The sequence below is a fragment of the Sceloporus occidentalis genome, unplaced genomic scaffold, assembly GCF_023333645.1.
Source record: "Sceloporus occidentalis isolate IW3139 unplaced genomic scaffold, rSceOcc1.0.p SCAF_13, whole genome shotgun sequence".
In the NCBI taxonomy this organism is placed as follows: Eukaryota; Metazoa; Chordata; class Lepidosauria; order Squamata; family Phrynosomatidae; genus Sceloporus; species Sceloporus occidentalis.
In genome coordinates, this window is record NW_028316993.1 from 10,374,918 (window position 1) to 10,402,902 (window position 27,985).

The 27,985-nt window shown below is 40.0% G+C and overlaps 1 protein-coding gene across 1 annotated transcript; it reads left to right on the forward strand.

The window, feature by feature from the left end:
• Positions 1-1,538: 1,538 nt before the first annotated feature.
• RLF (RLF zinc finger) lies at positions 1,539-27,858 on the forward strand. Its single transcript, XM_089478309.1, has 8 exons — positions 1,539-1,820; positions 10,854-11,008; positions 12,412-12,493; positions 16,600-16,732; positions 17,579-17,781; positions 19,826-19,962; positions 20,852-20,993; positions 22,158-27,858. The coding sequence occupies exons 1-8, from the start codon at positions 1,668-1,670 to the stop codon at positions 26,928-26,930; spliced, it is 5,778 nt and encodes a 1,925-aa protein (XP_089334435.1). The 5' UTR covers positions 1,539-1,667; the 3' UTR covers positions 26,931-27,858.
• Positions 27,859-27,985: the final 127 nt, after the last annotated feature.

Consider the following 27,985-nt stretch of genomic DNA (forward strand, 5'->3'; position numbering starts at 1 on the left):
TGGATCCTTTGCAGCTATGGCTGCTAACATCAGATTGAAAGTGTAAGCACTTTAGAAATTATCACACCTGTTTGCCCTTCTGAATCGAGGGGGAATCGAATCCAAGGCAAGTCACGTGATGCGGATTCACGCAAAGCGGAGTGAGTGCAAAGTGTATTGCCACACTGGTGGGATTCGACAATTAGAATCGGCACCCTTGCGCATGCTCAGTGGGGGTCGGAACACATCGTGACTTTGTACCTTTCCGGGGTGAAAAGGGGCACATGTTCCCCGTTTCGTGTAATTGCGTGAATATTTGCCTCGTGAATATTTCTGTGTCTCCTTCATCCCCCTTTTTTATTTTCCCTTCCATTTCAGCAATTTCAACACACACATAGATAGATAGATAGATAGATAGATAGATAGATAGATAGATAGATATCTGTATATTCACATTCCCAAAAAATGAAAGTGGAATTACCACTGAAAGGAAATGGGGGGGAAATGTAGCACCGCATCATGGGAAATTTGCAACCTGGGAGGGGGTTGCGGTGGTGTTCCAGAGCAGAAGCAAAGTTGCATTCCCCGCACCAGACCAATTCGGAGTGAAACCGAAGTGAGCTTGGGAGCGAATTCTGTGAGGAGGGGTCACTTTGGATTCACTGCGGAAGCACCATGGAAGGAGCCCCCACAGAAAGGAATCGCGTGTGATAATAACACATTCACGTTATGGAGTGAATTTGCATCGTTGGACCTAAAACCTCCATGTGATAAGGCTCTAAGTCTTTCCCCAATCTATATGTCAAGTTTAGAAGGTACAGCTCTGGATTTATTTGGAATGTCTTTCTTAAAATATTCATTATAGCTGTATGTTTCGTATTCCAAAAGAGTTTCACCTTTTTTGGCGACACGGCCATTCTGCGTGTTTTGTTTTTTTACACTTCCAGCATGTCTTATTTACATTTTTTAATCAATTATAAAAGAAACTATGATTATTAAACGGAGTCAAATCATGCCACGTAATATAAATGTAAAAGAATGGGGCGGCGGGTGGTTCTAACACCATCTAAGCTAGTAAAATAATAATAATAATAATAATAATAATAATAATAATAATTTCTAACATTTAAAAACAAAACAAAAAAACAACCTCCAAAATTGTTTCCTTTCCAATAAAAAAAATACATTCAATTAAAAAAAAAGTTCTAAGGCTCAAGAGAAATTAGGGAGACTTTAGGGCTTGAAATAAATAATGATAAATAATAATATGTTTATTATTGAATAAATAATAATAATAATAAGTCGTAATAAAAACGCTAAAAATATGAGGATCGTGTGAGTCCTTGTCGCTGCAGCATCACGCCTAGAGCGCTTTTTGTTTGTTTCTCTTCAACCGTCGACGTCATCCTCCCAAAGAGGCCCCGCCCCAGCGCCCCATTGGCCCTCGCGAGGGAAAAGAGGAAGCAAGTCCCGCCCAGCGCGGTGTGTTGACGTCATCACGCCTTAAAGGGCCAGGCAACCAATAGGAGCTGCTGGAGGGAGCGGAAGTGCGCGCGGGGCGGGAGCTGAGGGAGGGAGGTCACGTGACGCCGTCCCGCTCCGATGACGTCGTCGGGCGCGCGCGGGGGGGAAAGAGAAGAGAGGTCACGTGATCCGCTGCTGCCTACGCGCGGAGGGGCCGGGTGCAGATGGCGGACGCCGAGGCTGACGCGGCCCTGCGGCCGGAGACGCCGCGCTTGGCGGCTGCCCTCCGCTCCCGCCTCGGTCAGCTGCAGGAGGAGCTGAGCGGCAGCGCCGGGGCCCAGGCCTCCTCGGGCGCCTTCTGCCGGGAGTTCTGTCAGGTGAGGAGGAGGAGGAGGAGGAGGAGGCCCAGGCCTCCGCGAGGGGAGTGGAGCGGAGCGGAGGGCCCGCGCGCTGCTTCCTTCTTGAGGGAGATGGGCGCTGCTATGGCGGGGCTGAGAGGGATCCTCCCCGGGGGACATCGGAGCCAGGCTTCTTCGATGAGGGCCGCTGTTCGTGCCGCCTTTTATGTTCGTGGCAGTTGCAGCCTCGCAACAAGGAGCCTCACGCACGCGCCGCCCCTTGAGCCTCAGGCTGCGTCCACACTGCAGAGATAACCCGGTTTGGAACCGCTTCAACTTGTTGTTTGGCTCACCGCTATGGCATTCTGGGAGTTGGAGTTTGCTGTGTGTTTGCGTGTGTGGAGGAAACAGTGCTCTCAGTAGTCCCTTGTAGGACTGACCCAGGGCAGTTAAGTGGCCTCGAACTGGGTTGTTTCGGAGCTATGGCTTTTGAGTGTGGGATCTATATGGATGGCTTAGAAGCTAGTCCCTGAAGGGTCTCTTCAGATCAGCTTACTTTGTACTGATAGAGAACTGCTTGGAAGTAGTCAAGAAACCTGCTATTAATGCCTTGTGAGGATCTGTGTGTCTTCATATCAGAGAGTATTGTTTTCCAAATGGCATGGTCACAGGTTACATGGGGCTGATATGGGAACGGCGCATGCAACCCTTTGGGCCACCCAGTTGCATCCCCTGAGGAACCCACTATCCCTATGCCTTTGGTACATGCAAGGAGACAAACTGGCCAGTCTTCTTTTCATGCTCCTTCATGTTCAACCCACCCTGAACAAAGCTGTCAATGAACCCAGAAAAGGAACCAGGAGTGACAATCTTGTCTGCTTGCCTTCAGTGATTCCAGAGCATGCTTACCCTTATGATAAGGCCATAAACATTTGAATTCTTCATCTAAATGCTGTTTTAGCGCCGTCTCCGTATTATGTGCTGTTGTTTATATTGCGTCATTTAAATCATATGATGGTTTAGAAATAGCTACATGGCAAGTTTTTGCACATATGAAGGGTTATAGTCTAGAACAGTGGTTCCCAACCTTCCTAATACCTTGACCCTTTAATACAGTTCCTCATGTTGTGGTGACCCAAACCCATGAAATTATTTTCATTGCTACTTCATAACTGTAATTAAATAGGTGTTTTCCAGTGGTCTTAGACGACCCCCATGAAAGGGTCATTTGACCCCCAAAGGGGTCCCGACCCACAGGTTGGGAACCACTGGTCCAGAACAATGATGGTGAACCTATGGCACGCGTGCCAGAGGTGGCACTCAGAGCCCTGTCTGTGGGCACATGTAGTTTGCCAGAGTATGTTACTAGAAAGCCAGAGGGATATGGCACTTTGCAATAAATAAGTGGGTTTTGGGTTCTCGTCCTCTTAAAAGGTTCACCATCACTGGTCTAGAAATAGATGTAGGATAGGGAAATGTGAGAGCCAACATGGTGTAGCGGTTGAACATTGAACTAGTGTGGCCCTTCAGTGCAACTCTGTTGTCAACATCTGCCAGTTGTGTTGGAGGAGCTATAAATGCCAAGAATGCTCTCTTCAGGAAGCTCTAGGTTCTCCATAACTTCTGGCGTAAGTTGACCATAGATTCACAGTGGAGGATCAGACATTCCTAGAGACATGTCTGTGAACATTCAAAGCCATAAATGTGGAGGGCAAGAAGGTACTACTCTGGAGATCAGGGTTCAATCTCAGCTCAGCCTTGGAAACCCAGCGAGTGACTATGGGCAAATCCCACTTGCTCAGCCTCAGAGAAAGGCACAGGCAGAAAGCCCCTCTGAACAAATCTTACCAAGAATACTTCAAGATAGAAGTTGGAAACAACTTGAAGGTACACAAATTATTTGACACAACAACGCCTTGACACAAGGAGTGGTACACAACAACAACTGGAAATGTAACTGGGGTAAGCAGGAAATGAATAGTTATTAAATAATGAGATATTTGGATACCATGGGTGGAATATAAGTAAAAATAAAATGAATGCATTCCACCTTTTAAAAAATTAATTCAAGGTGGTCTAAATGCTTTGTGGCTTTGCAAGTTTGTTTTCATAAGAGAGAACTTAGAGGTGGGTCAGGCTGAAAAGGAACGATGCAGTTCTTTTGCACTAGATTACTGGGATTAGCTTGTTCACATAGAGATTGTAGTTGTATACATAGATGCTTGGTATAGTAAAAGCACACTTTATTCATACAAAATCTGCAAATAGAATTTATTTTTAAATTTATTAAAAATCATTAAAATGGTATTGCAAGTACAATAGTAAGTAATTTATTTGGTTGTTGTGCATGTTTACGAGGCGAAGAGAAAAGATTAAAAATAAAATGAACAGAAGCTATCAGCATAAGTCAAATACATAAAATCGTTATGTCCCTATAGTCTTCCTCTGGGTCTTTAGTCCTCCATAGTGTCAAGCAGATAGAAAATACTCATGCATATAGAGAGACTTGAGAAAAGAAAATCAAGGCCACGATTGCATTGATTTAATATTGTGCATAGCCACACATAAATTTTATGTGATGATTAGGAATAGTATTGAAGGCATAAATATATGAACAACTTCAGCAATTTATTAATGCTAAAAACAAAATTATCTATAACCCATTTTTCCCAATTTGCAAGCTAGGAAGGGTTTCAGAAATATATTATTTTTTCCTGATTTTTTCCTATCTTTTTGGGGGGGTGGAGGGACTTCACATCTGTAGTTCACATGTGAACTGTCACATTGCAGATTTGCTAAAAAGAATCACTGGCCTCAGATTGCCCAAAAGGCTGATCTGGGGGCACATGATGCACACCCCCGGATCACTCGGAGGCCGCCTTGGGGCTGCCTAACATGGCCAAAAACCAACTGCAAAAGGAGTGGTTTCTTATCACTTACTTTTTGTAGCTTGTTGAGGACTGTGGCAGCGGGTGGCATCTCATTGCCACGGTCCCAGGGCTATCGGGGCTGGAGCAGCCTCTGTCCGCTTCTACTGCCCTGTCTGTTTAAGCCCATAGAATCATTGAGTAGGGCGAGACCACAAGGGCCATCGGGTCCAACCCCTTGCCATACAGCAACACAGAATCAAAGTACCCCCGACAGATGACCATCCGTCCTCTATTTCAAAACCTCCAAAGAAAGAGACTCCACCACACTTGGAGGCAGTGTGCTTCATTGCCAAACAGCTCTTACTGTCAGGAAGTTCTTCCTAATGTTGAGGTAGACTCTCTTTCCCTATATTTGGATCCATTGCTCCGGGTTGTAGTCTCTGGAGCAGCAGATAACAAGCTTCCTCAGTCTTCAATATGACACCCCTTCAAATATTTGAATAAGGCTATCATAACTCTTCTCCAGGCTAAACATCCCTAGTTTCCAATGTTGCTCTTCATAGGGCATGGTTTCCAGACATTTTGCCATTTTGGTTGCCCTCCTTGGACATGCGCCAACTTCTCAGCATGCTTTTTGGTTTGAGGACTGCGACAACGGGCGCAGCCCTGGTGACGCAGTGGTTAAATGCTTGCACTGTAGCCACTCACTCACAAACTACATGGTTGTGAGTTCAATACCAGCCAACGGCTCAAGCTCGAGTCAGGCTTTCATCCTACCAAGGTCTCTAAAATGAGTACCCAGCTTGTTGGGGGAAATTAGCTTACAATTGTAAACTGCTTAGGGAGTGCTTAAGTGCCCTGATAAGTGGTATAGAAATGTACTTGCTATTGCTATTGCTTGCTAATTGTGGTACCCAGAACTGGATGCAGTATTGCAGGTGAGGCCTGACCAAGCAGAATAGAGTGGCACTGTTATTTCCCTCAATCTAGACACTATGCTTCCAGTGATGAAGCCTAGAATTGTATTGGCTTTTTTTAGCTATCGCATCACACTATTGATTCAGGTTCAACTTGTGGTCTATAGGATTCCTAGATCTCTTTCACATGTATTCTTGTTATGCCGGGTGTCCCCCATCCTGTATTGCAGCAATTCTAGTTTAAGTTGAATTATGGTTTATTATTCCATGTCCTTTTCAGCTCTAGTGATTAAATGTAGTCTGAAGATATACATTTTACAGGCTACTTTTGATTCCCTATTTCAGTTGTTTTTGTGTGCCTTCAAGTCACTTCTAACTTATGGCAACCCAAAGGCAAACCTATAGTGGGGTTTTCTTGTCAGGATTTGTTCAGAGGAGGTTTGCCTTTTCTTTCCCTTGAGACCGAGAGCATATGACTTTCCAATGTCACCAAGTGGCTTTTGTAGCCAAGCTGAGAATTGAGCCTTGGTCTCCAGTGTCATAGTACAACACTCAAACCACTACCATTTCTGATCACATAAATTTGTTTTTATGTGATCGTTGGTACTGATTTTACATATTGCATAGTGTAAGTCTTGTTCCCTTTTCTTTTAAGATCCCAGTTCAGATTTATAGCATGTGTAGAGTTACTGAGAGAGCCAGTGTTGTGTAGTGGTTTGAGTGTTGGAAAACAACTCTGGAGACCAGGATTCGAATATTTTACCATAGTCCTATGGTGGCTTTTGGGTCATACAGATGGCTAAGGCTGATGAAGATGCAGCCAGATGGATCTGAGTGTACACCGATGTTGAGGGGTGTTCAAAAGCACACAAGGCCTGGAGAGCCTTGAGATAGGAAGAGTCATTTTTGTGGGCTTACGTTAGAATGGCCTTGCAATGTACACAAGGGGCAACATTATGAGACTCTTCTAAGCAAAGAAGGCAGGAATCTGGGATTTTGGCACCACATGTGTTGCATTTCTTAAACTAGCTAGTTGAGGACATAGCTATTCATGAAGGGAGCCTTTAAAAAAGGGCAAAGCTTACTGGGCTGTAGAAGAAGTGAAGTCAGGAAGCTGAAGTAAACCAAGGAATAGGGTTGCCTAATAGTAGTTGACTACAGCCAGAGTTCTCTACCTCTAACTCTAGGTTCTGAATGAGTGCAGGCATAGATAACCCATTTCTGTGAGTCACAGAGACCACAAAGAAGTAGCAGGAAGTTGGAATAAACGATTAGTTCTTGCAAAGAAGGGGAAAGAGCAGTGTACTGGAACCAGTGGTTTTTAGTTGGTCATAAATGATCTTGAGTTGGATAAGTAGCAAGGTGGCCAAGTATGCTCACAATGCTCAATTATTTAGAAGACTCTATTTAGATAGATTTTCCTGCATGCAGATCTTGCTTTCTCGCCTCATACAAACATCCCATGTGCTCCTACTGAACCACAGGGCAATAACTTTGTAAATTGGTGGACAAACCATGTGTTTCAGGTCAGTCCCCTTTTTGGGAAGTTCTCTCTCATACAAAGATTTTCTTCTTTACCTGAACTATTCATTAGCTAGGTTAGGATATAGCCTCTGAGCATATGTAGATTCAAGCCATTAGTAAACTTTTGTTTAAATTGCAAGCTACTTGCCTTGTTTTTGAGTCAGTCTTAGTTCATGGAGAAGCATAGTAAGACAAGGACACATTTCTACTGGTTTAAAGCTAGATCTTAACAGGCTTAGCTTTGATATTTTTGCAAATGGTGCTGAGTATGTTTCAGCAAAGGCAGCATGTTATTGTTGTTATTATTATTATTATTATTATTATTATTATTAAGCTTTATTTATATAGCGCTGTAAATTTACACAGTACTGTACATAAAATCATTTAATTAGACGTTTCCCTGCCTTCATGCTTACAATCTAAGACCCGACACAGAAGGAGAAGGGAATGGTTGAGGGGAAGGGGATCAGGTCCAGCATTCTTCTCTCCCTCTGAGTCCTGGACCAAGGCAGATGGACAGATGGAGGGATCTGTATCTTAAGGATAGGCCTGATGGCATTGGCCTACCTTCTTTCCCCCTCTGAGGCCAAGATGGAGTTGGATGCCTTCAGGGAGGGCGCAGTTCCTTTCCATTTTAAATAGCAAATAGTTATGGTCAAAGTTCTCTATTTAGCTCTTCAAAGTTCCAAGTGAAGCACTGTGCAGATGCAGATAACTCATTTGTGGGAGTTCACAGATAATCACTTGAAGAACCTGTCTTTCCCATTCTTTAACCACTTTTTGATCCATATGAGAGGTTTCTCTTCAAAATGTATCTGGTTAATTATGGGATGAAACCCAGTTGTAGCTCCATCATGTGTCGATTTTGGACTAGAAGATGTTTCTGTCAGTGTTTGTAGAAAGGTTTATTGATTAGCCCTTCGGCCATTTCAAAATAACACTAAAACAAGTAAAACACACTATAAAATCCTATAGAAATTCTATAGCAATTAGAAGAGAGCCAAAATGTAATAACACAGAATCTGAAATGTATATAGAGTACCAAATGGATGTCATATAACAAGAAGATGTTTCTGCCAGTGGAATGGGAAAGTAGTGGTAAAGGAATGTGGGGAGTGTTTATAGCAATAGCAAGTACATTTCAAAGGCTTTGAAGGCCTCTGTTATTGCTAACAATTGCAATGAGCACAACTAAGCTAAGCCTTTCGGGAAAGAAGAAGATTCAACCAAATGAGCAATTGTTTTGAGACTGATGTAATGTTTAATCTGCCAATTTTATGGGATTGTGTTAATGCCTTTCAAATGCTTTTATTAGCTATGTGTGTGTCCTTGTTTCTTCAGTTCTGTCCAAAGATGCCTTACTACCTGGTTCTTCCTTGTCTATTCATTAAAGCTTTCTGATAATCCACAGAAGCCTGGTTGAGTCTGAGACACTTTCCCTAGCTCTGACAAGTAGTTGCTTTGTGTGAGTTTGCGGATGCCCACTAGGTTTTTGACTTCAGAAAAATTCCTGAGCGGACTCATAAGTGTGGTGTGAACCCCTGGCTTGTTTGCCATGTGAAACCAAAAGTCCAGTGTCCTTTTAAATATGGAGATGTGGCAGTTAAAAACTGTTAATTACCTGTGCAGTGTTGTAATGCTTGTAGTTGTTCAGTATATAATACTGATACAGTATATGGGTATTAGAAGAAATGGGAATAGAATAGGAATAAGAAATTAGAAGAAATAGAAATAGAATATGAGTAAAGCTTGCTGAGAAGCCAAGTCATATCATCAGCATTTTGGACATTTTGGTTAGAAGCAGCCATTGGGTGGGTAGTAGAAGGAGGAGCCACTAACTTAACTGTTTTCCTAACCTAACCCCTCCCCAAGATGCAGTTAGCAACAGAAAGATGGCAAAACAGGTCTGTTACAGGTGCCACATATGTATTAGAAAGCTTGATCAACCATGTTTTAATGCTTTCTAACACTAACGCTTCAAGGTTATTAGGCTTTGATATGACTTATGTCTTTCAATAAAACACAATTTTTTACTGCTTATTATTCCTATTAAATCTGAATATTTGTAGACTATACATACCGTAATAAAGCATACTGGTGTAACAATGAACAATTGCCAATAAAGTGTTAAAGTTAAGATGTTTAAATTCATACAATCATTCTTTCAATAGGAGACTTGGAAAATAATAATAATAGCCAGACTCTTTAAAAATATGAATAATCCATTTTTAAAAACTAGGAGGGTTTTTTTTTAAGTTGTTTTGTTTTAATTAAACCAAGGTTTAAGCCCACTTTGTTTAAACCAGCCAACCCTGGGTCATTTGTATCCAACATAGGTTGGCTCTATGTTGCCTTTGCATATATACCATGTGGAGCTCAATTCTGTGGAGTCCAGCTGTGTTTGGGAGAAGCCCTGCTTAGATTGTGTCATTTGTTCTGAAAGTACAGATGCCATGTGTTCTTTCAGCAAAATTGGTCTTTTCAAACAACATGTGGGCTGGATGCAATCCTCTGCACATCATACAGCCCTGTCCTCTGTAACTGTGAAAAAAGCAACCGTTCACCTTTAGCAATGCCATTAAAAAATTAAAAACAATGCGTGTGATCTGTATGCATCTGGTTTACAAGCAAATTCATACCCCTGGAAGCCTCCCAGAAGTCTTTTTGGGAGCATGTGCCTTGTTTTAAAAGGGGGGGGGGGGAGATACGCATTAAAATTAAGACACAACCATTGTTTTGTCGCAGATCTGGCAGTATTGGGATGTGCATGTGGCCCTTGGTAGTTCAGGTGAATAAGTAGTCTTTTAGAAATTGCTCATGCCTTCTCAACAAAGTAATATCCCAATTCCCATATGGAAAAGCTTAGATGAGTGATAGAATCCACACTTTTAAAACATTACTTTATGTGAATTTTCATGGTGGATTGTAACTTTGGCCTGTAGAGATTGTTTGAGTTCAGTATTGTGGCTACAATACACTGGTAAACAGAGCTTCCAGTCCATGGCGGTATTCCATTTTTGTGGCACTAAAACCCTTTAATGAACAGTATTAATTAATATTAGTTTTTTAATAATATTAATATTAATTAATGGGGATTTCCTTTTGATAATTATTGATTTAAATGTAATCTTTTGTGTTATTCTTTGTTATTATTGAATTGTTGTGAAATTATTATTACTATTATGATTTATTATGTATTGCTATGTTATATTTTATTATTTTCATGTTTATTGTTATTGCTTTGTATTATCCCCAATGTTGTAAGCCGCCCGGATTCCCAGTGATTGGGCAGGATATAAATAAAAATCCTATTATTAATAGGGTCCAAATAGACAGGCCAAAATAATGCTGCTTCGGGTCACTTTGGAGGTATGTTGTTTAAATGATACATGCATCCTAAGAGGGCAGAAGCCATGCCAAAGCCATGCTCCAGTCCTAAGAACTAGAGCACAGCTTTGGCGCTGCTTCTGGCCTCTTAAGATGTGTGTCATTTAAACAGCATACCACCAAAGTGTCCCGAAGCAGCTTTATTTTGGCCTGTCTGTTCGGGCCCCATACAATAGTATTAATTAATATTAGTAGCTCTAATTTAGGAGGAGACACAAAGTATAAAGTGACAATCTGCTACTTAGTCTTTTCTTCTGAGACAAGCTGCAAAGTTTAATTTCCTCAGCATTTAATTATACCATTGCTTTCAATGGTTTTTCTTTTCTTTTTGGAGTTTATGAAAAAATTACCCTATTATTTGTTTCCTTTTTTAGATATTGCTGCAGTATGCTGGCAATCGGGGTGCTTCTGAGCACATTTTGCCTTTCCTGGAAGTTTATCGAGTTGCCATTCAAAGCTTTGCCAGTGCCCGACCGTACTTGACTACAGAATGTGAAGATGTTCTTCTAGTACTTGGCAGGCTAGTGCTGTAAGTATAATTTGAGCCATTCAGTTTTAATGAAGAAATGTGGCATCTAGGAGAGCTTTGAAAACTGTCATGTCTACCTGTCTCTGAGCACCAGTGTGGTGTAGAGGTGGACTATGACTCTGGAGACCAGGGTTCAAATCCCTTCTCAACCATGGAACCCACTGTGGGTGACCTTGGGCTAGTTGTAAATGATTGGAGAGCAGGGAAGGACGTGGCTGGAGTATGCAGTCCATCCTCCTCCCCAGTTTGTCCTTGGCGAACAGCTATGAAATTTATCTGGCTTTGCTTTGATTTTTTGTGGCTGATTTCACTTACAGTTTGAATGAAATAGAAGTTTGTCTAATCGCTGACATCCTTAAAATTTGCTTCACACTGATTTAGATGGGAAGTGGACCAAATCCAGCAAATTTTGGCAACTGTAAGAAAAAATGTGGGTTTAAGTAGCATGACTGATGAACACTTTACACTAGCATATATACATGATATAACTGGCAAGATTGCTAAACTTGCATAAGGGAGTTAGTTCTTTCAAACACAATATCAGCTAAAAAGATATACACAGTCAGTAATTTAAGTAACTATTATGTACCTGAGTGATTTTCTTAGGTAGAATATGTTTTTGAGAGCTTGCTGCTGTTAACATGCCATGCTGTATGCCAACATCTATCTATCTATCTGTCTATATAATTGATATGTTTCCTGCCTTTCTGCTGGCATGGAAACAGATCAGCAGACAGTGAATCCGTTTCAACAAGAGAGTTACTGTATGTGTTCCTTATAGCCAGCTTTTGTCAGTAGTCTGGCTGCAGCATCTGTATCCACTGAAGTTTCCAAGCAGTTTACAAAGGAAACCTCACTTAGAGAGTGTCACAGTAATTCATATAGGATGTAATTAAGGCATGCGTCACTCTAGTTGGATCTGACATGTGCAGCTAGCACAATAGTGTTAGCTGTGCAAATGCACTTAGCAGCTGCCAAAACATGGGCATCCTGGCTCAGATTTGTATGCCCAAGCTGCCAGCAGAATTCCAGAAGAATTCCAGAGTAATTGTAACAATACCCTGGACATGCTGAATCCTTGTTCCCCCATCTTTCATCTGATCTGGAGCTCCTATGTTTTGTCTGGATTGAGTTTCAATTTGTTTGCCCTTATCCATTCCATTAACGACAGCAGACACCTGTTTGTCATTGAACCAGCTTACTTGGATTTAGATGAAATGTAGAGAGAGAGAGTTGAGTGTCCTAAGAGGAAGCATCTGAGGACATAGGCCCAAGTCTACAAAAGCTCATTCTAATAACTTCTATCTTTCAGTTAATCAAAAAGGTGCTGCAAGATCCCTTTACATCAGAATACTAGTGAGACTGAATCCCAAAAAGTTTATTTCTGTAACTTTTTATTTCAGGAGTTGTTTTGAACTACTTCTTTCTGTGCCTGAAAGCGAAGAACAGTCTGAACCATTGTTAAAGTTGTTTCAGTCCATACAGGCAAGTATATTTCATTTCTGTTCTGCTTTCGACTTTGTTTTACCTAGAAACTCTGTCTTTTCAAATTGTAATTATAGAAACTGAGTTTTTAGAAAATACATTTGACAACTTTAATTGGTCTTTTTTATTGAAGGTAATGTGTGAAATGAATTTTGGAGAAAATATTGATAGGATTCAGGAAATTTACTCTCACCAAAAAGCAAAATGGTTAATGAATGGGACCCTCACAGAATCTAAACTAGAGACAGGCACCAGACAAGTGTGCCCTTCGTCATTGCTGTTCATTTGGCTTTGGAAATTCTAAATAGGTATATGAATAAAGAAAAGGGAATAAGGGCAATTAAAATCAGGAAAGAGGAATTTAAGCTCAAGGAATTTGCTGGTGACCTGGTTATAACTATGGAAAACTCTGGAGAAAATAAACAGATTTGGTAAATATGCCAGTTTTAAGGTAAATAATGACAAAATTTTTAATAAAGAGTATAGATTCAGTAGAAAGGGACAAATTATTTAGGCAAACTGGATTTGAAATTGTTAATAAGATAAATATTTTGGAATAATTGTATCAGATAAGAATCAACAATTATTGTTTGGATAGTGTTAGCAAAGATTTAAGAAGATGACAGAATATCGGTTTGTCCATGTTAGGTTAGGGAAAATTTCAGCAATTAAAATTATTTGGTCTTATTTCAAACCATCCCAATAATTTTTTTCCAAATGATTTATTTACAATATAGCAGAAAGCTTTTAAAGGTAACTTGAAACTGTATTTGAAGCCTCGTGTTTGTCCTAATGAAAACAGTAGATTGTATTAGAGAGGAAAAGAGAATTAGATTTGGAAGATCATGAATGGGACGGCATAGCTATTTGTGGTATGGGAAAACCAAAATAAATGCAGAATTTAAAAATTAACAACTTATATGGAGAAACTGATTTTAGCAAGATACTGGAAGACTAATAACATTTTGACTTGTGCAGAGTGGCTAGAGAAGATGATGCAGTTAGCTCATTTATACAAGTTAACAGATTTAATACCTATAGGATTTGATGGTGGTTAAATAGGGCCAACTCAGGCTAAGCCTATGTACATGAAACATAGCTAAATCATAGATAATAATCAGCTTTGACTAGGAAGAAAGTGGAGTGAAGACTCAAGGTGTAGATAGGTAATAGTTTTATGGAGACACGGGAAGCCTTTTTAATAGAGGAAAAGGAGGGTGGTGAGAATGGAAGATGTTATAAACTAAAACTGTCCATATATTTTTGTATTCTGTTTTACGTGTGTGTGTGTGTGTGTGTGTGTGTGTGACTTTCACCTCCTTTTTTTCCTTGAAACGCCAAATAAAAACTATTAAATTATAAACAGTTTGGGGTTTTGTGCATCAGAGTGCATGAAATGAAATGTGAAGACTTGTCATAGTAAGGCTTTGAGTAATGGTGAAAGCAAGAAGTTGGAAATATAATTGGAAGTAACACATTATGATGATTGAAATATCAGTTATGATCAATTATATTATCAGTTATGAAATACCAGTTATGATGGTTAATATTATAATGATTGAAAGTGCATGTTTTAACTGATTACAGTGTATGAGTATCTTTAGACAACATGGTGTCCTCCAGACTTGTTCTGTAAGACTACTGCATCTATAAAGACCAGCCAGATAGGCTCATAATAAAGATGTTGCAGTCAGAATTTCTGGAGGCATCACATTTCCCATTCCTTGTTTGCTATTTTAGTTCTTCTTCATAGTCTCTGTGATTCATGCAAATGGATTATTGTGCAGTGCCTCTTTTGGAACTTTGTGTAGCACTCTAAAGTGTTTTGGTGGTAGCTCTGCCCGCTGCTGGATGCACTTTATAAAGAGGTTCCTGCTAAAACCGCCAGTTCCTTTCATCTGTTGTTGCAGCTACTTCAAGAGGAAACGTATTTGTGTTCATCAGTTGATAGTAAGATTTGCTTTGGATTCATTCCTCATTGGCTCTGAAGTCACGTTAGTCCTCTGGGGATTCGTTTTCACTGGCAACTTCTCTTTCTGAGGCCATGGCAACAGCAGTTTGGAATGGAGAGAGAGCTTTTCTTCTACCTCTGGACTCGGCATATTGGAGCTGTGACTGCCTCCTCTTCTCTCACTCCAAGGCCAAGGCAATGGCAATTAGAATAGAGGGAGGGCCTTTCTTCTGCCTTTGGGCAAGGCATGGTGGAGCATGGTTACACTATCGAATTTGATTCATACTCTCCAACAGGCATCTTCTGTGCAACCCTTTCCTCCACCACCTTATTTGAGGAGGTGGACACTCTAGCAGAAAGGAACCATTGAGCCTGTTCCCCACTCTCAAATTCATCAAGGGTTTGTCTCCTGGTGTTTTATTGTTTCCAAGAAGTATGAACTATTACATCCACTTCCACTGCTATCCAGGATGATCATGAGGAGATACCTTTTTGTTCTTATTCTGTACATGTTTCTGTCCCTGTTCCCTCTTATGACCAGAGTGTTTGCCAAGCTTCGCCAAGACTGAGTGGAATGCATCCTACTTGTTCCATGGTGGTCCAGGTAGCTCTGGTTCACTCCCCTTCTCCATCTATCTCAAGGAATATTTGGTTTCCACACAGGCTTATCTCCTGACAATTATGGCAGACATCCCAATTTCAGCACTCTCCACCTGTCTGTGTAGAGAATCATACCTACCTAGATACAGTACCAGAGGTGGTTATTGAAGCCATCCATTGACAGTCGTCTAGGTGGACATATGACTACAAGTGGGAAAGGGTTGCTGAGTTTCTGCATCCACTATCTGCTGCTGTTACTGAGCTCAGCACTAGTCAATGTTTTGGACTTCTTACTCTCCCTTTCTTTAGGAGACTTATCTCTGTCATCTACCTAGCTGCCATTTCTACACATTTTCTACTGCTTGTTAAGCCATCTTGGTTTAGGAATATCTTCGTTAAGAAGTTTCTTTAGAATTACAAACACCTACACCCTCCAGTGTTGAAGCCTATGCCAAAGTGGAGTATGGACGCCAAAGTGGAGTATGGACGCCAAAGTGGAGTATGGACTTAGCTCTAGCCCAGCTCTTTGGGAAACATTTTGAATACACGACATCCTGTGATCTCTTACTACAATCAAGGAAAACTGCATTTCTGGATGCCATTGTGACTGTTAGATGGGCTGGTGAACTCTGTGTCCTGAGGGTAGATGACCCATATTTATGCTTTCATCCTGCCAGAGTCATTCTAAGACTGGACATCACCACCTTACCAAAGGTGGTGTCTTGCTTTCATTTGGATATTGTGCTGCCTTCCCTGCTCTAAAATCCCTTTTCGGATTTTGAGAGATGTTGGCAATGTCTTGACGTACACAGGGCATTGGTCTTATTTGTGGATACCATTTACTATTTGACATTGAGGAAGGGACTGCCTATTTCTTTGCAACACTTTTTGAAGTGGATGGTGTGGGCAGTTGCTGCTTCCTATGCTTTCCTGGCTAATGTTTTGATTGCGAGTGGACTTGAGTGGACTTGAGATCTCAAGTTGATACCACTTTTAGGAAAGCTGTACTTCATTTCTTACCTGAACGTGTCAATGTACTGTTTATTGTTTTAGGTTTTCCTTTCACTGAAACTCTGAAACTGTACTGATAGAATTATTCTCATATATGAGTAGGGGACTGTTAGGTTTATCAGTAAAATTGATTGTTTGCAATGACATTCCTGCCTCCTGCTTCTTGTAGCTTGTTAGTCTCACATTTGTGTGAGTCACAGATACCACAAAGAAGGAGGACAGGATGCATAGTTGTAAATGTAGTTCCAGTGATCGTCTGCAAACTCATACAACCCCACTCATCCTCCCCTCCTCATGTCTTGCTGGGTTCTTTGGATTGCTGCACCAGTGTCCAATGAAACGGGTGGTTTTGTCAGGAAGCCCTTTACATAGGGCAGCCAGAGGTTGTAGGGCTACCATAAACACTCTTTAAAACACTATAGAATATTCTGAAAGAGGCACTTTTTAGATTATTAAAAATAGCATTTCCTTGTACACAGTTCAGTAGCACAAATTCAATTCCAGTAGTGGTTTTAAAAATCTTTTATCTTTTAATCTCACATAGGATTCCCATAATGCTTTACTTGAATTTGGAGATAATAGCCTTGAAATTCTGGCTGATATCTGCAAGGAAGGTGTTTGGAAAAATCCTGTTTTTGTAAAGATTATATCACAGCAACGAGTAGAAGCAGAGGAAGGTAAGAGTTGAGACTGCAGCGCAGATGAAAGCTCATTGCCACACCAGTGCTATGATGTGAGCTGGACCTGTTCTTTTGCAGTGGAACAATTCTCTACTGAATAATTCAGCAAGTCTTCTTATTTCTTTATTTTATATCCCACTTTTTCCTCAGGGCTGGAATGCAAGATGGTATTCAGCATAATATAAAAGGCTTCAATTAAAAAAAATTAAAATATGAATTAAATTATACTATTTTTAAAAAAAAATAAAAGTTAAAAGCATTGTTTTAATCATAAATAAACAGAAAATGTTTAATAAACACCTGCTTCAGTGGAAAATCTGTTTGCTAATGGGAGGGTGGCTGTAGCTCACACACTAGTTTTAACTGTACATATGTCCTCCGGGGCTACACTGAGAGCTAGAAGTCATGAGTACTGTGTTCTTTTATAGAACTGTGAGCTTAGCCTACTGCAATTGCTTTACCTGGTAATTACCATTAAAACAGTGAGGTGAGATGCATGGCCTTTATCTTCTTGGGAATCTTTGCATTTCAGTAGACTGAAATCTTTTCCCTGTCATCCGTGCCCTGATCTTGCATTGTTATTCTTTTGTTTTAAACATGGCTTTTTAAGAAAAAGAAAAGAAAAAGATTGAACTATTTTTACAAATCATTGATGGCATTCAAAATGCAGTTAAATTCATCAGTAAAAGTTAACATACTGAAACTTGAAATTTGGGTCCTAAAGTTCAGAGATCCTAGGAAAATAGGCTAAGTAGTCAGGTAATTAATAGACAGGTGCATCTTACCAAAATTTTTGTGATAAATTTATGCATACTAACATGTTGCCACTTTTTCCCCCTATAGTCAGTAAGCTAATCAAACGAGAAGGGCCTGCCTTTCTTCAGATGCGAATAAAACATTTAATGAAGACAAATTGCCTTCCCCAAGCTGCTTCCTTGTCTAAGCTGTGTAAAGACTCCACAGAAATTTCAGATACATCACCTTTTCTGCAAGCCTACATCACATGCTTGTGTTCCATGCATCCAAATGAAGAGTCCTTCAAAGAGGTGAGTAGGAAGTCGCTGTAGCTTGTTCCTAACAAGACAGAATAATATTTTTCTTGGAACAGTATGACCATTGAGTGATACCTGTGGCTAAATCTTTGAATGTGACAGGCAGATCCTAGCTCCTATTCTACTATTTAGGACAAGGGTGGAATCCCACCTCAACCCCCTCCTGATGTTGGAATGCAACTCCCAGCATTTCTCACTGTTGGCTGTACTGACTGGGGCTACTGAGATTGGCAGAACCAACAGCATCTAGAGCAGCGGTTCTCAACCTCTGGTTCTCCAGATGTTTTTGGCCTCCTCTCTCAGATTCCCTCGTCATTGACAATGCTGGCAAAGGCTTCTGGGTGCTGAAGTCCAAGACAGCTGGAGGATCAAAGGTTGAGAACCTCTGATCTAGACAGATACAGTACATAATTCCTTTCCCTCAGCGTAGGACCTAAAAACTGATTCTTACAGAAGTCCTTTAATAGCAGTGCAGCTTTCATTTTGCTCTGGTTTAAGCAGTAGTTTTGCTTCTGTTTGACTTTTTGCATCATAACAAAAGCAAGAGAACCTATATGAATAGCTGTCCAGTTTAGAGACATAAACCTTTGCAATAGTCACCAGCTGTTCGGGCAGCATTGCAGTTCATTTTGGTTGTGCTTTTCTTGTTTTTCAACACTCTTCACCAACTATTTCTTGGTCAATTCTGTATTAGGTTCGTAGGGAGTGAAACATGAATGCTTCTATGTGATTTTGAGAGAACTCCAAACTGATTGTAAAGTTTTTAAGCGATTGCAAGCATAGAAGTGACAGCAAATTGCACTTCTTCCAAAACTGCAAACAGCTCGCTTGTAATATAATAATCATAATTATAATATATTTTTTTGTATTTCCCTCCTCTCCCTGCAGATTGAGGCGGGATTACAGCAAAGAATAAAAACCACAATACAATACAAAATACTGTATTATCTAAAAATATAGTCAGTAAAACAACAACATTACTACCAATCACCAAAAATGGCCAAATTGTCGTCAATTTTCCGTGCCATCAAGTCAGAATGGGAATGTTCTATAAAATCAGTTATAAAAGGTCAGGTGGATAGGCCCGCCGGAAGAGATCCATCTTAAGTGCCTTTTAAAAGGCTTCTAAGGTGATAACGAGATGGATCTCTTACGGTAAGTTCTTCCATAATTTAGGGGCCGCAGCTGTAAATGCTTTATGGGAAGTTGTAGTTAGTCCAGTTTTCATATGTTCCAATAGTTTCTTCCGTGATGTTCTAAGAGTGCGGGGTGGATTGTGTAGGGAGGAGCCATAGGTAATTAAATGTGAGGAGCCATAAGTAATTAAAAGGCATTTGTTTGCTTTGTTGTTGAAATAATTTTAGAGTAATTTTGCAAACAATAATTCATTGAGACCTCACATGATCTGGTGGGTCAATGCTTGTTCATTTGGTCAACAATCCAGATAGGTGATTACTATTCTTAGGTTGATGTGACCAACAGCAGTAGATGTGGGGGCAAGTTGTTTCGGCTCTGAGACCTTTAGGGAAATGTATAGACTGCCAAAAGTGCTGTAAGCCATAAAAACAAAACTGTTAGGAACTTCACTTCTGCTTTTGAGAAATGGGTATTTTTTATGTTAAAAAAAATTCAGTGGGGCTTTGTAAGCTGTGTACAAGGGGAATGGTTATTCCTGGAAGTTTTAAGTAAAAGCAAATTCCCTCCTCCTCCTTTTCCTTTTGGCCAGAAACTGAGTGGTCCTGTGAATATGGAGGAGTTGAGAATAATACTAATACAGTGTTGAGAGACTGGAAGGAGTGTCAAGGCCACTCTTTTTCCTCTGTTCTATAGATTAATAGAGCCAAACTGTTTTGTCATGTTTGGCTCTATCATACTATAGATGCCAGTTTATGAATGCTTTTTGGTGCACACAACAGAGCTTCTGAACTAATGTGCCAAAATAGGAATAGACTCTTCTTCAACCACTTTGTTTGTTCAAAAAGGAAGATCTCAATGAATGAATATTGACAAATTAATTATGTTACCTTTTTAAAAAAAGATTGCCAAGGTGGACTGCAAAGATATCCTCGATATGATATGTAACCTAGAAGCTGAGGGCCAAGAGAGTACTGCATTTATTCTTTGCACAACGTACCTCACTCAGCAGCTTCAAAGTGCAAGTGTATACTGCTCTTGGTAAGTGGTGAATATAAATATATTAAGTTTCCACATTTGTGGTTTTGCTGTTCTCTCACAAGTAAGCCATCTAGCTGGTGAATAATCAAATAAACAGAAGCATGATAATGTTTCATTCTGTATAAATTGTTCTTAATTTTTTTGGTAGTTTAATTACATTTTAAACTATTGTATGAAATAAAATTTTACCTATGGCTCTTTTAACTGTTATAAGGTACCTAGAGCCATGGACTGGAAAGTAGGTGGGGGTGGCAAGAAGGATATTTTGGTATATTGTTTGCTGTATTGTTAAATCTGTGACTACATATTTTCCAGTTCTCAAGAACTAACAGGCAAAATGGTGTCTACAGCATCCATAGTTGGGGTTTTGTGCTGGGGCAAAATTAGACGCTTCACCTGCTGAAGTTGCGCAGCCACATGTAGAACTTGGGGTTCATTCAAATGATCCTCTATATCATGATTGGGACATTTATAACTGAACAGTGGAGAACATCAGACTTGCATATTTTCCCCTTGTTCAATTGTGTGTTTGTGATGGGGAGGAAACTGAGAAGCATCTGCTCCTGGTTAGTATGAAAACGGTAAAAATGAGGCTTGGAGAACAAGGCTGTTTCAGAATAATTGAGTGTGTCCTCATATGGGGTCAAAAATTTTGGGAGAAAGAAGGCACTATTACATCTTCCATTGCTGAGACCAGAATCTTTATCAGTATCTGTGTTAATTGGATTATTTTCCATTGTTTTCCAGTATTCTGCAAGCCTGGAATCCTACTGTATTGTGTGCTATAGAATTCGCTGAACTGTAAAATGTCATATATCTGAACTACCTTGCATCCTCTTTCTAATCACCTGATTAGTTCAAACGCACTCTCTTCTCTCTCTTTCTCTAGGGAACTGACTTTATTTTGGAGCAAACTGCAAAGAAGAATTGACCCATCTTTAGACTCTTTTCTGGAGCGATGTCGGCAATTTGGCATTATTGCAAGAACGTTGCAGCACTTGTTCTTTCTGATAAGAGTCATACAAGCTGAAGTACGTGCTTGTTTGTGATGTGCTTACTGTTTTTAACTGTCTTTGGAAGAAAGAAAGAATCACAAAAATAACCTATATATTACACTAATAGAATAACTTGGTGATGTATTCTGCTTTGGTCATCAGGGTAGACTTCATTGGCTGAAGACTGTCATAAAATAAATTGGATTCATTTTGTGTTGGCCTTCATAAATGTTTATTTGCTGTAGACCAGAGTAGATTTTCCTTCTAGTCTCTGTGCACTATCTTGTAGTTTTTAGCCTCAGCTACAACTGTAAAGTCGAAGGCTTTCATGGCCGGCATCCATAGTTTTTTGAGGGTTTTTCGGGCTCGGTGGCCATGTTCCTGAAAAGTTTCTTCCTGACGTTTTGCCAGCATCTGTGACTTTGGCATCTTCAGAGAATGCTTTGCCTGGAAAAAATGGGTGTATATATACTCTGTGAGCCTGGGAATGCTGGGGTGATTTGCCTGTGTATTGTTCTGTGCTGATGGCTGGCCTCAGCCTGGGAGGCTAATGCAAACGAGGATTAATGTCTGCTAATTGGTGATCATTATCTGCTGGGAAAGCCCCTGACTCTGAATGGTTTCCCGTTTGCATTTGCTGAGTCCTTATTTTGCTATTCCCCAGGACTGGTAGGGATTATTTCGAAATGTGATTTTATTGTAATTTGCATTTTGTTGTTGTTTTCTGTTATGTAATCCACCTTGATTCCTTTGGGAAAGGCAGAATAATAATAATAATAATAATAATAATAATAATAATAATAATAAATTAATTCCACTGTAATAACTTCTAGTCTTACAACCTCAAGATAGAGCAGCCTGATTATTGGATATAATATCTGGATGAGTGTCTACAGATTCCCTTCCCCCAAGTATTGCCTGAACAACATAATAATAAACAATATATATAAATAAATTGTTTATTTATAGACTGTTTTTCCTATAGATCAAAGCGGTGTACAATCAGTAAGACGGCTACAATAAGAGATAAAATAGCACATTAAAACTAATTAACACACATTAATACAGTTTACAATCCAATATCATTATCTAAAAACATACAATTCAAAATATTAAAATCAAGAAATCACATGATTTCTAAGGGGAAAAGTTAAAATAACATATACTTTTTCTCTCCCCCCTCCCCTATTTTTCTATTAGGCAGAAGAAGCAGGCTTGGCTGTCTCAGTTTTATTATGTGTACGAGCCCTGCAGCTCAGATCAAATGAAAATGATGATATGAAGACCTCTGTATGCAAAACAATTGCATGCCTTCTGCCAGAAGACCTTGAGGTTAGAAGAGCATGCCAGCTCACTGAATACTTGCTTGAGCCAACAGAAGAAGGATACAATCTGCTAGAAGAGCTCTACCTGCTACCAGATCAGAAGTTTGATGAAGAAACTGCACCCGTTCCAAACTCACTCCGTTGTGAGCTCCTGTTGGCTTTGAAAGCCTATTGGCCATTTGATCCAGAATTTTGGGACTGGAAGACTTTGCGACGACATTGTCTCAAATTGTTAGGAAAAGAAGTTTCTGAGTCAGAGGATGATCTGAGTTGTAATGAGATGTCATTCAATGAAACTGAACTGCTGGATAGTCTCCTGAGTGATTGTGAAGAAGGAAAGGAAGACAACAATTTTGAAGGTCTAAATCAGCCCAAAGAGAGAGTGAGGATCAAAAAGCCAATTGGCTCCTCAGAGAGATACCAGAGATGGCTTCAGTACAAGTTCTTCTGTGTCATTTGCAAAAGGGAGTGCATAGAAGCCAGAATACTCCACCATTCTAAGATGCACATGGAAGATGGTGTTTTTACATGTCCAGTGTGTATTAAAAAGTTCAAGAAGAAGGATGTTTTTGTGAGTCATGTAATGGAGCATGTGAAAATGCCTCCTAGCAGAAAATACCGTGCAAAGAAGAAGATGCTGATAAAGAAAGAAAAACTGAAAAAGAGCAGTCTCTCAAGGCTTGCTTCTTCAGCATTTGGAAAAAATCAGCCATTGAAAATAATTCCTTGTGCAAAACCCAGAATTGATCCACAAGACTATGTTACATTTAGCAAGCTAGAAAATTGCCACCTGCAAGACAGAGACCTGTACCCATGCCCAGGCACAGATTGCTCCAAAGTTTTTAAGCAGTTCAAGTACTTAAGTGTTCACTTGAAAGCTGAGCACCAAAACAATGATGAAAATGCAAGGCATTACTTGGACATGAAAAACAGGCGTGAGAAGTGTTCGTATTGCAGGCGACATTTCATGTCAGCAGTCCATCTACAGGAACATGAGCAAGTGCACAATGGACCTCAGCCTTACATGTGTGTATCTGTGGGTTGCTATGCTAGATTTAGTTCTGTGAATGAGCTGCTACATCACAAGCAGCAGCACGATGATCTGCGTTATAAATGTGAGCTCAGTGGCTGTAATATTGTTTTCAGTGACTTGGGACAACTCTACCACCATGAAGCCCAGCATTTTAGAGATGCGTCATACACTTGTAATTTCCATGGCTGTAAAAAGTTTTACTATTCAAAAACTGAGTTTACAAATCACCTGTCAATGCATATTTCAAATGGTGAAATGAAGGAGGTGTCAGTTAAGCATGAGGATAATGTTTCTGGGGATAGTCTTGCCTGCCTTTCAGGTTCTGCAGTGGTTGAACAAAAAGATCCTCCCCATCTCCATGAGAGTCTTAGTTTGCCTTCTGGATCTACAAATACAGAAGGAATCCTGGAAATTAAACAAGAGCCTTTATCTGATGGAGAGGTTGATGGTAAAAGTAATGGTAGTGTTGGAAGCAATATTGACTCCTTAGCCAATGAGAATGAAATGATCTTACTGACTGAAACAGTTGATTGTGGCCAGGCAGATCCCCAAGTTTTATTACCCCATGAGAAAGTCTTCCATCCATCCAATTTAAAAGAGCGATATTCTAATGTGGCTGTCTACTTTGATGGGAAAAGATTTACTTGTGGATTTGAAGGCTGTGGATCAACATACAAAAATTCAAAGGGTATGCAGAAACACCTTCGAAGGGCTCATCCATACCATTTCAAACCTAAAAGGAAGTATAGCCTGAAGACTAAAGATATTAGTCAGTTCAATGAAAGTCTGCAGGACTTCTCTGCTGGAGAGATTAACTCAGAGCTCCACCATCATTCAGATACAAACACTGATTCTCCAAACATTATAGATTATAATACAAGCTCTAATAGCAAAAGCTATGTAAAGGAGGAACCTTGTCCTTCTTCCCCAGAAACATCCCTTTTTGAACATTCTAAAGCATCAAGTACAGAAGATGCAATGTTGGAGCTTCTCTTGGGCTTGAAGCATTTAAGTTTAACGAATTCTAGTGGTCATCTTGGAAGTTCTTCCAGGTTTTTGCAGTCATACTCATCAAAGTGCCCCAATTCTGAAGATGAATCTACCTCAGACCATTTCTTTGAAGAACACAAAGGCAAACTACCATATCAATATCTTACCCAGTTGGCAGCCAAGCCATTTTTCTGTGAGCATCAAGGTTGTACTTGCGAATTTGTGACCAGAGAAGCGCTATTGACACATTATGTTAGAAAACACAATTATTCAAAAGAGATGGTGCTTCAGTTGAACATGTTTCAGTATCGATATTCACCTTTTAAATGTCATATTTGCCAAAGATCATTTACAAGGAAAACACATCTTAGAGTCCATTATAGAAACAAGCATAAACTTGGCAATTTGTCAGCAACTCAGAAACTGTTAGCTAATGAAAGTTTTGAGGATGGTGATTGTACTGAGGATATGCTGAACAGCAGCGTGGCATCAATGTCATCTTTCTATGCCAATACAGAGGAAGAACTTGATGACCAAGTTAAGTTTACTGGTGAACAGCAATGTCATCTTAAGAAAGAAGAGCTCAGTTCTGAAACAGATTTGGAATCTAGTGAAGAAGCAGAGACTTGTGTAACTGGGAAACAGACAAAACTCTCTGCATTGGAAAGCCACCGAAAAGGACTAGAAGCACAAGAGGGGAGGGGAAGTAAAAGAACAGTTGCCAAAGGAAATCTATGTTACATTTTGCATAAATACCACAAGCCATTCCACTGTATTCATAAAAATTGCAGTTCTGCATTTACTAACCAGAAAGGTTTGATTCGTCACTACAGATCTGTACATCAGTATAACAAAGAGCAGCTCTGTTTAGAAAAGGACAAAGCAAGAACAAAGAGGGAACTTGCCAAATGTAAAAAAATATTTGTTTGTAAAGATAAGGCATGCAGCAAGCGGTTCTTGTGTCCTAAATCACTTGCTAAGCACTGCAGTGATTTTCACGCACTTGACCATGAAGAAGATTCAAAAGTGCTTTCTGAATCTGAATCAGTAAGATTCCCCTGTCATCACCCTCACTGCCCTGCTGCATTTTATTCCTTTCACAAATTAAAGCATCACCTGATGGAAGAACATGCTAAGGATGAAGACATAAATAAAGAAATTGAAATCCATTGTGATCTTAATGGGTGTAACAGAGTTTTCACAACTTACAGCCGTTATTCTCAGCATGTATATTTCCGGCACAGCGATTATGAAGGAGTCATGGGAGGTGCCAAAGAAAAAGGGAATCGCCTTCAAAATGAACATGAACGAAGCTGCTTGAAAGATCGATGTCTCAGGCATGATATGAGTGAGAAAAGGAGACAGATCAATGAGAAGATTGAGAAGAACAATAATAAAAATAAAGAAAAGCTATTGTATGATTTCAAAACAAGAGCAGAGGCCCTACAGATGTGCAGAGACAACTGCAACCAAACACAGTATCCATGCATGATTAAAGGGTGTCCCTCAGTAGTAAAACTGGAAAGCAGTATTGTAAGACATTATAAGCGTACCCATCAAATGGCCAGTGTTTATATAGAACAGCAGTATGAAGAGCTTGTACTTTTTGTTGAATGTGGTACTGTGATAAACGATGCTTGTTTAGAAGAGCGTCAGGGTTCAAGTAAAGAAGCAAATTGTAACTTTAAACAGGATGTGATACTGCGCTCTGCATATCAGCATGGAAGGGAAGAGCTTCTTGGCCAGACAGATTTTCATCATGAAAATGAAAGCAGTAAAAATAGATGTTCTGGGAATGACAAGACCAATGAGACTGGTGTCTTCTTGTGTACAGGCACTTTAAAACATATCCACAATCCCAAAACCAGATGTTTTGAAGGACGTAGTTTAGCGGATTCAGCTCAGCAGTGTAAAACAGATGGAGAATTTCCTGGAAGGTGCCAAGACAGAAAGGGTGATGGAAGAGAGAATAACTCATCCTGCACAAGATCAGATACACAGTTATTGAGGGAGAAAGATGGTAGTGGCTGGCAGAATAAGTCTTTGCAGCCAAATGCTAGGAAGCTTCCCTCTTTTGCTCCAAAAGACAAACTGGAGAAGCAGCCGGCACCTAAGCCCTTTGATATAAAGTCCTTCAAACCAATGGGTTTTGAGTCTTCATTTTTGAAGTTCCTTCAAGAAAGTGAGGCACGAGGAGATGATGACGACGATGATGATGACGATGATGACTCTGGGCATGAGTGGGAGCCAACTGAACAATCTGAAAGTAGTGGCATGGTAGAACAAAATAAAGACATAAAAAAGGATATGCCACAGAGCACGGCTAAATGTGAACATGTCCCAGCAGCAGCAACAACAACCATGTCAAAGAAGAACAGTGGCCCCAAAGCTGAAGGGCAGTTAAGAGGCGTACAGCCCCTCTTGTCAACAGACTCTCCCATCCCTTCTCTGGAAAACCTGAGGGCCATATTGGATAAGGCACTAACAAACTGTGGGGACCATGCCTTAAAGCAACTTCATTATTTACGACCAGTAGTTGTTCTTGAAAGATCTAAATTTTCCACGTCCCTCATAGACTTCTTTCCAACAAAAAAACCAGATCATCTTTGTGTGGGAAGTTCATAATTGTTTGTGTTTTATTTAAAAGTAATAGAGACTGCCTCCACTACTGCTGTATGGGGAAAATTCTTAATTTGGTTCTTTGCAACTGTTGCTAAGGTTAGTTTAGACTGTTCAGTCCTATGAATGTATGGAGTCTGTCTACAGCAGCCTTGGTCTGTTTGTAATCCCCCAAAGGTTGTACTGCATCTCCCACCAGCCCTACCCAGAATGGTCAATACTGAGGAATAATGAGTGTTGCAGTCCAACAAGATACAGAGGGATGCAATTGCCTACTCCATGGTCTACAGTATTGGCTAACACAGTTCCCCCTGTTAAATTAAGAGAGAGAGAATAGATATTTTGGTGCTACATAACAGAATATTGAGCGGGGGCTTCCTCTTGCAAAGTAAATGTGCATGATTGTATATGAAACAAGTACTTAGGGTACCAAGATTGGGATGGGAGGCGGGTGGGAGGATGAAGATCTTACTTGACTTGAATGTGCACCTCAGGGTGCTTTGTGTAACATATTGTACACTACAGCATCTTATATTTTTTGAGTTATGAGTTTCAATAAAATGAATTTTTCACCCATTTTGGTTGACTGTATAGTCAGGTGTACATAGTTTAAGACAAATTTGGTTTGTATGTTGCCTATAGTAATTTTGATCCTAGCACATGACTGTATTTATATCTAGGGATTCTTTGGGGGGGGTAACACTGTCTGGAAAGCATTGCTATTGAAGAGAGAATTCTAGCAAAATAATTGATAAATTATGTCAAGAAGGAAATGAGTACTAAGCTAAAGACCTAACAATTCTTGATTGTGATAATAAGTGAGGGGTGGGGTTATAACCAGCCCTAATTTGTTACAGACCTTAAGATCTCCATATGTGGAAACAGATTAAATGTAGGTGGAATTGTGGAATAAATAGGATAGCCATTTTCTTCATCTAGCTCTCTTTCTGACTTTCTGTATTCACAGTTCTGGATTTTAAGGGAAACATAGGAATACTAAGTGATGTGAATGTGTGGCATTAATGTCTAAAATTTTATCCTATACTCTACTTTCACCCCTG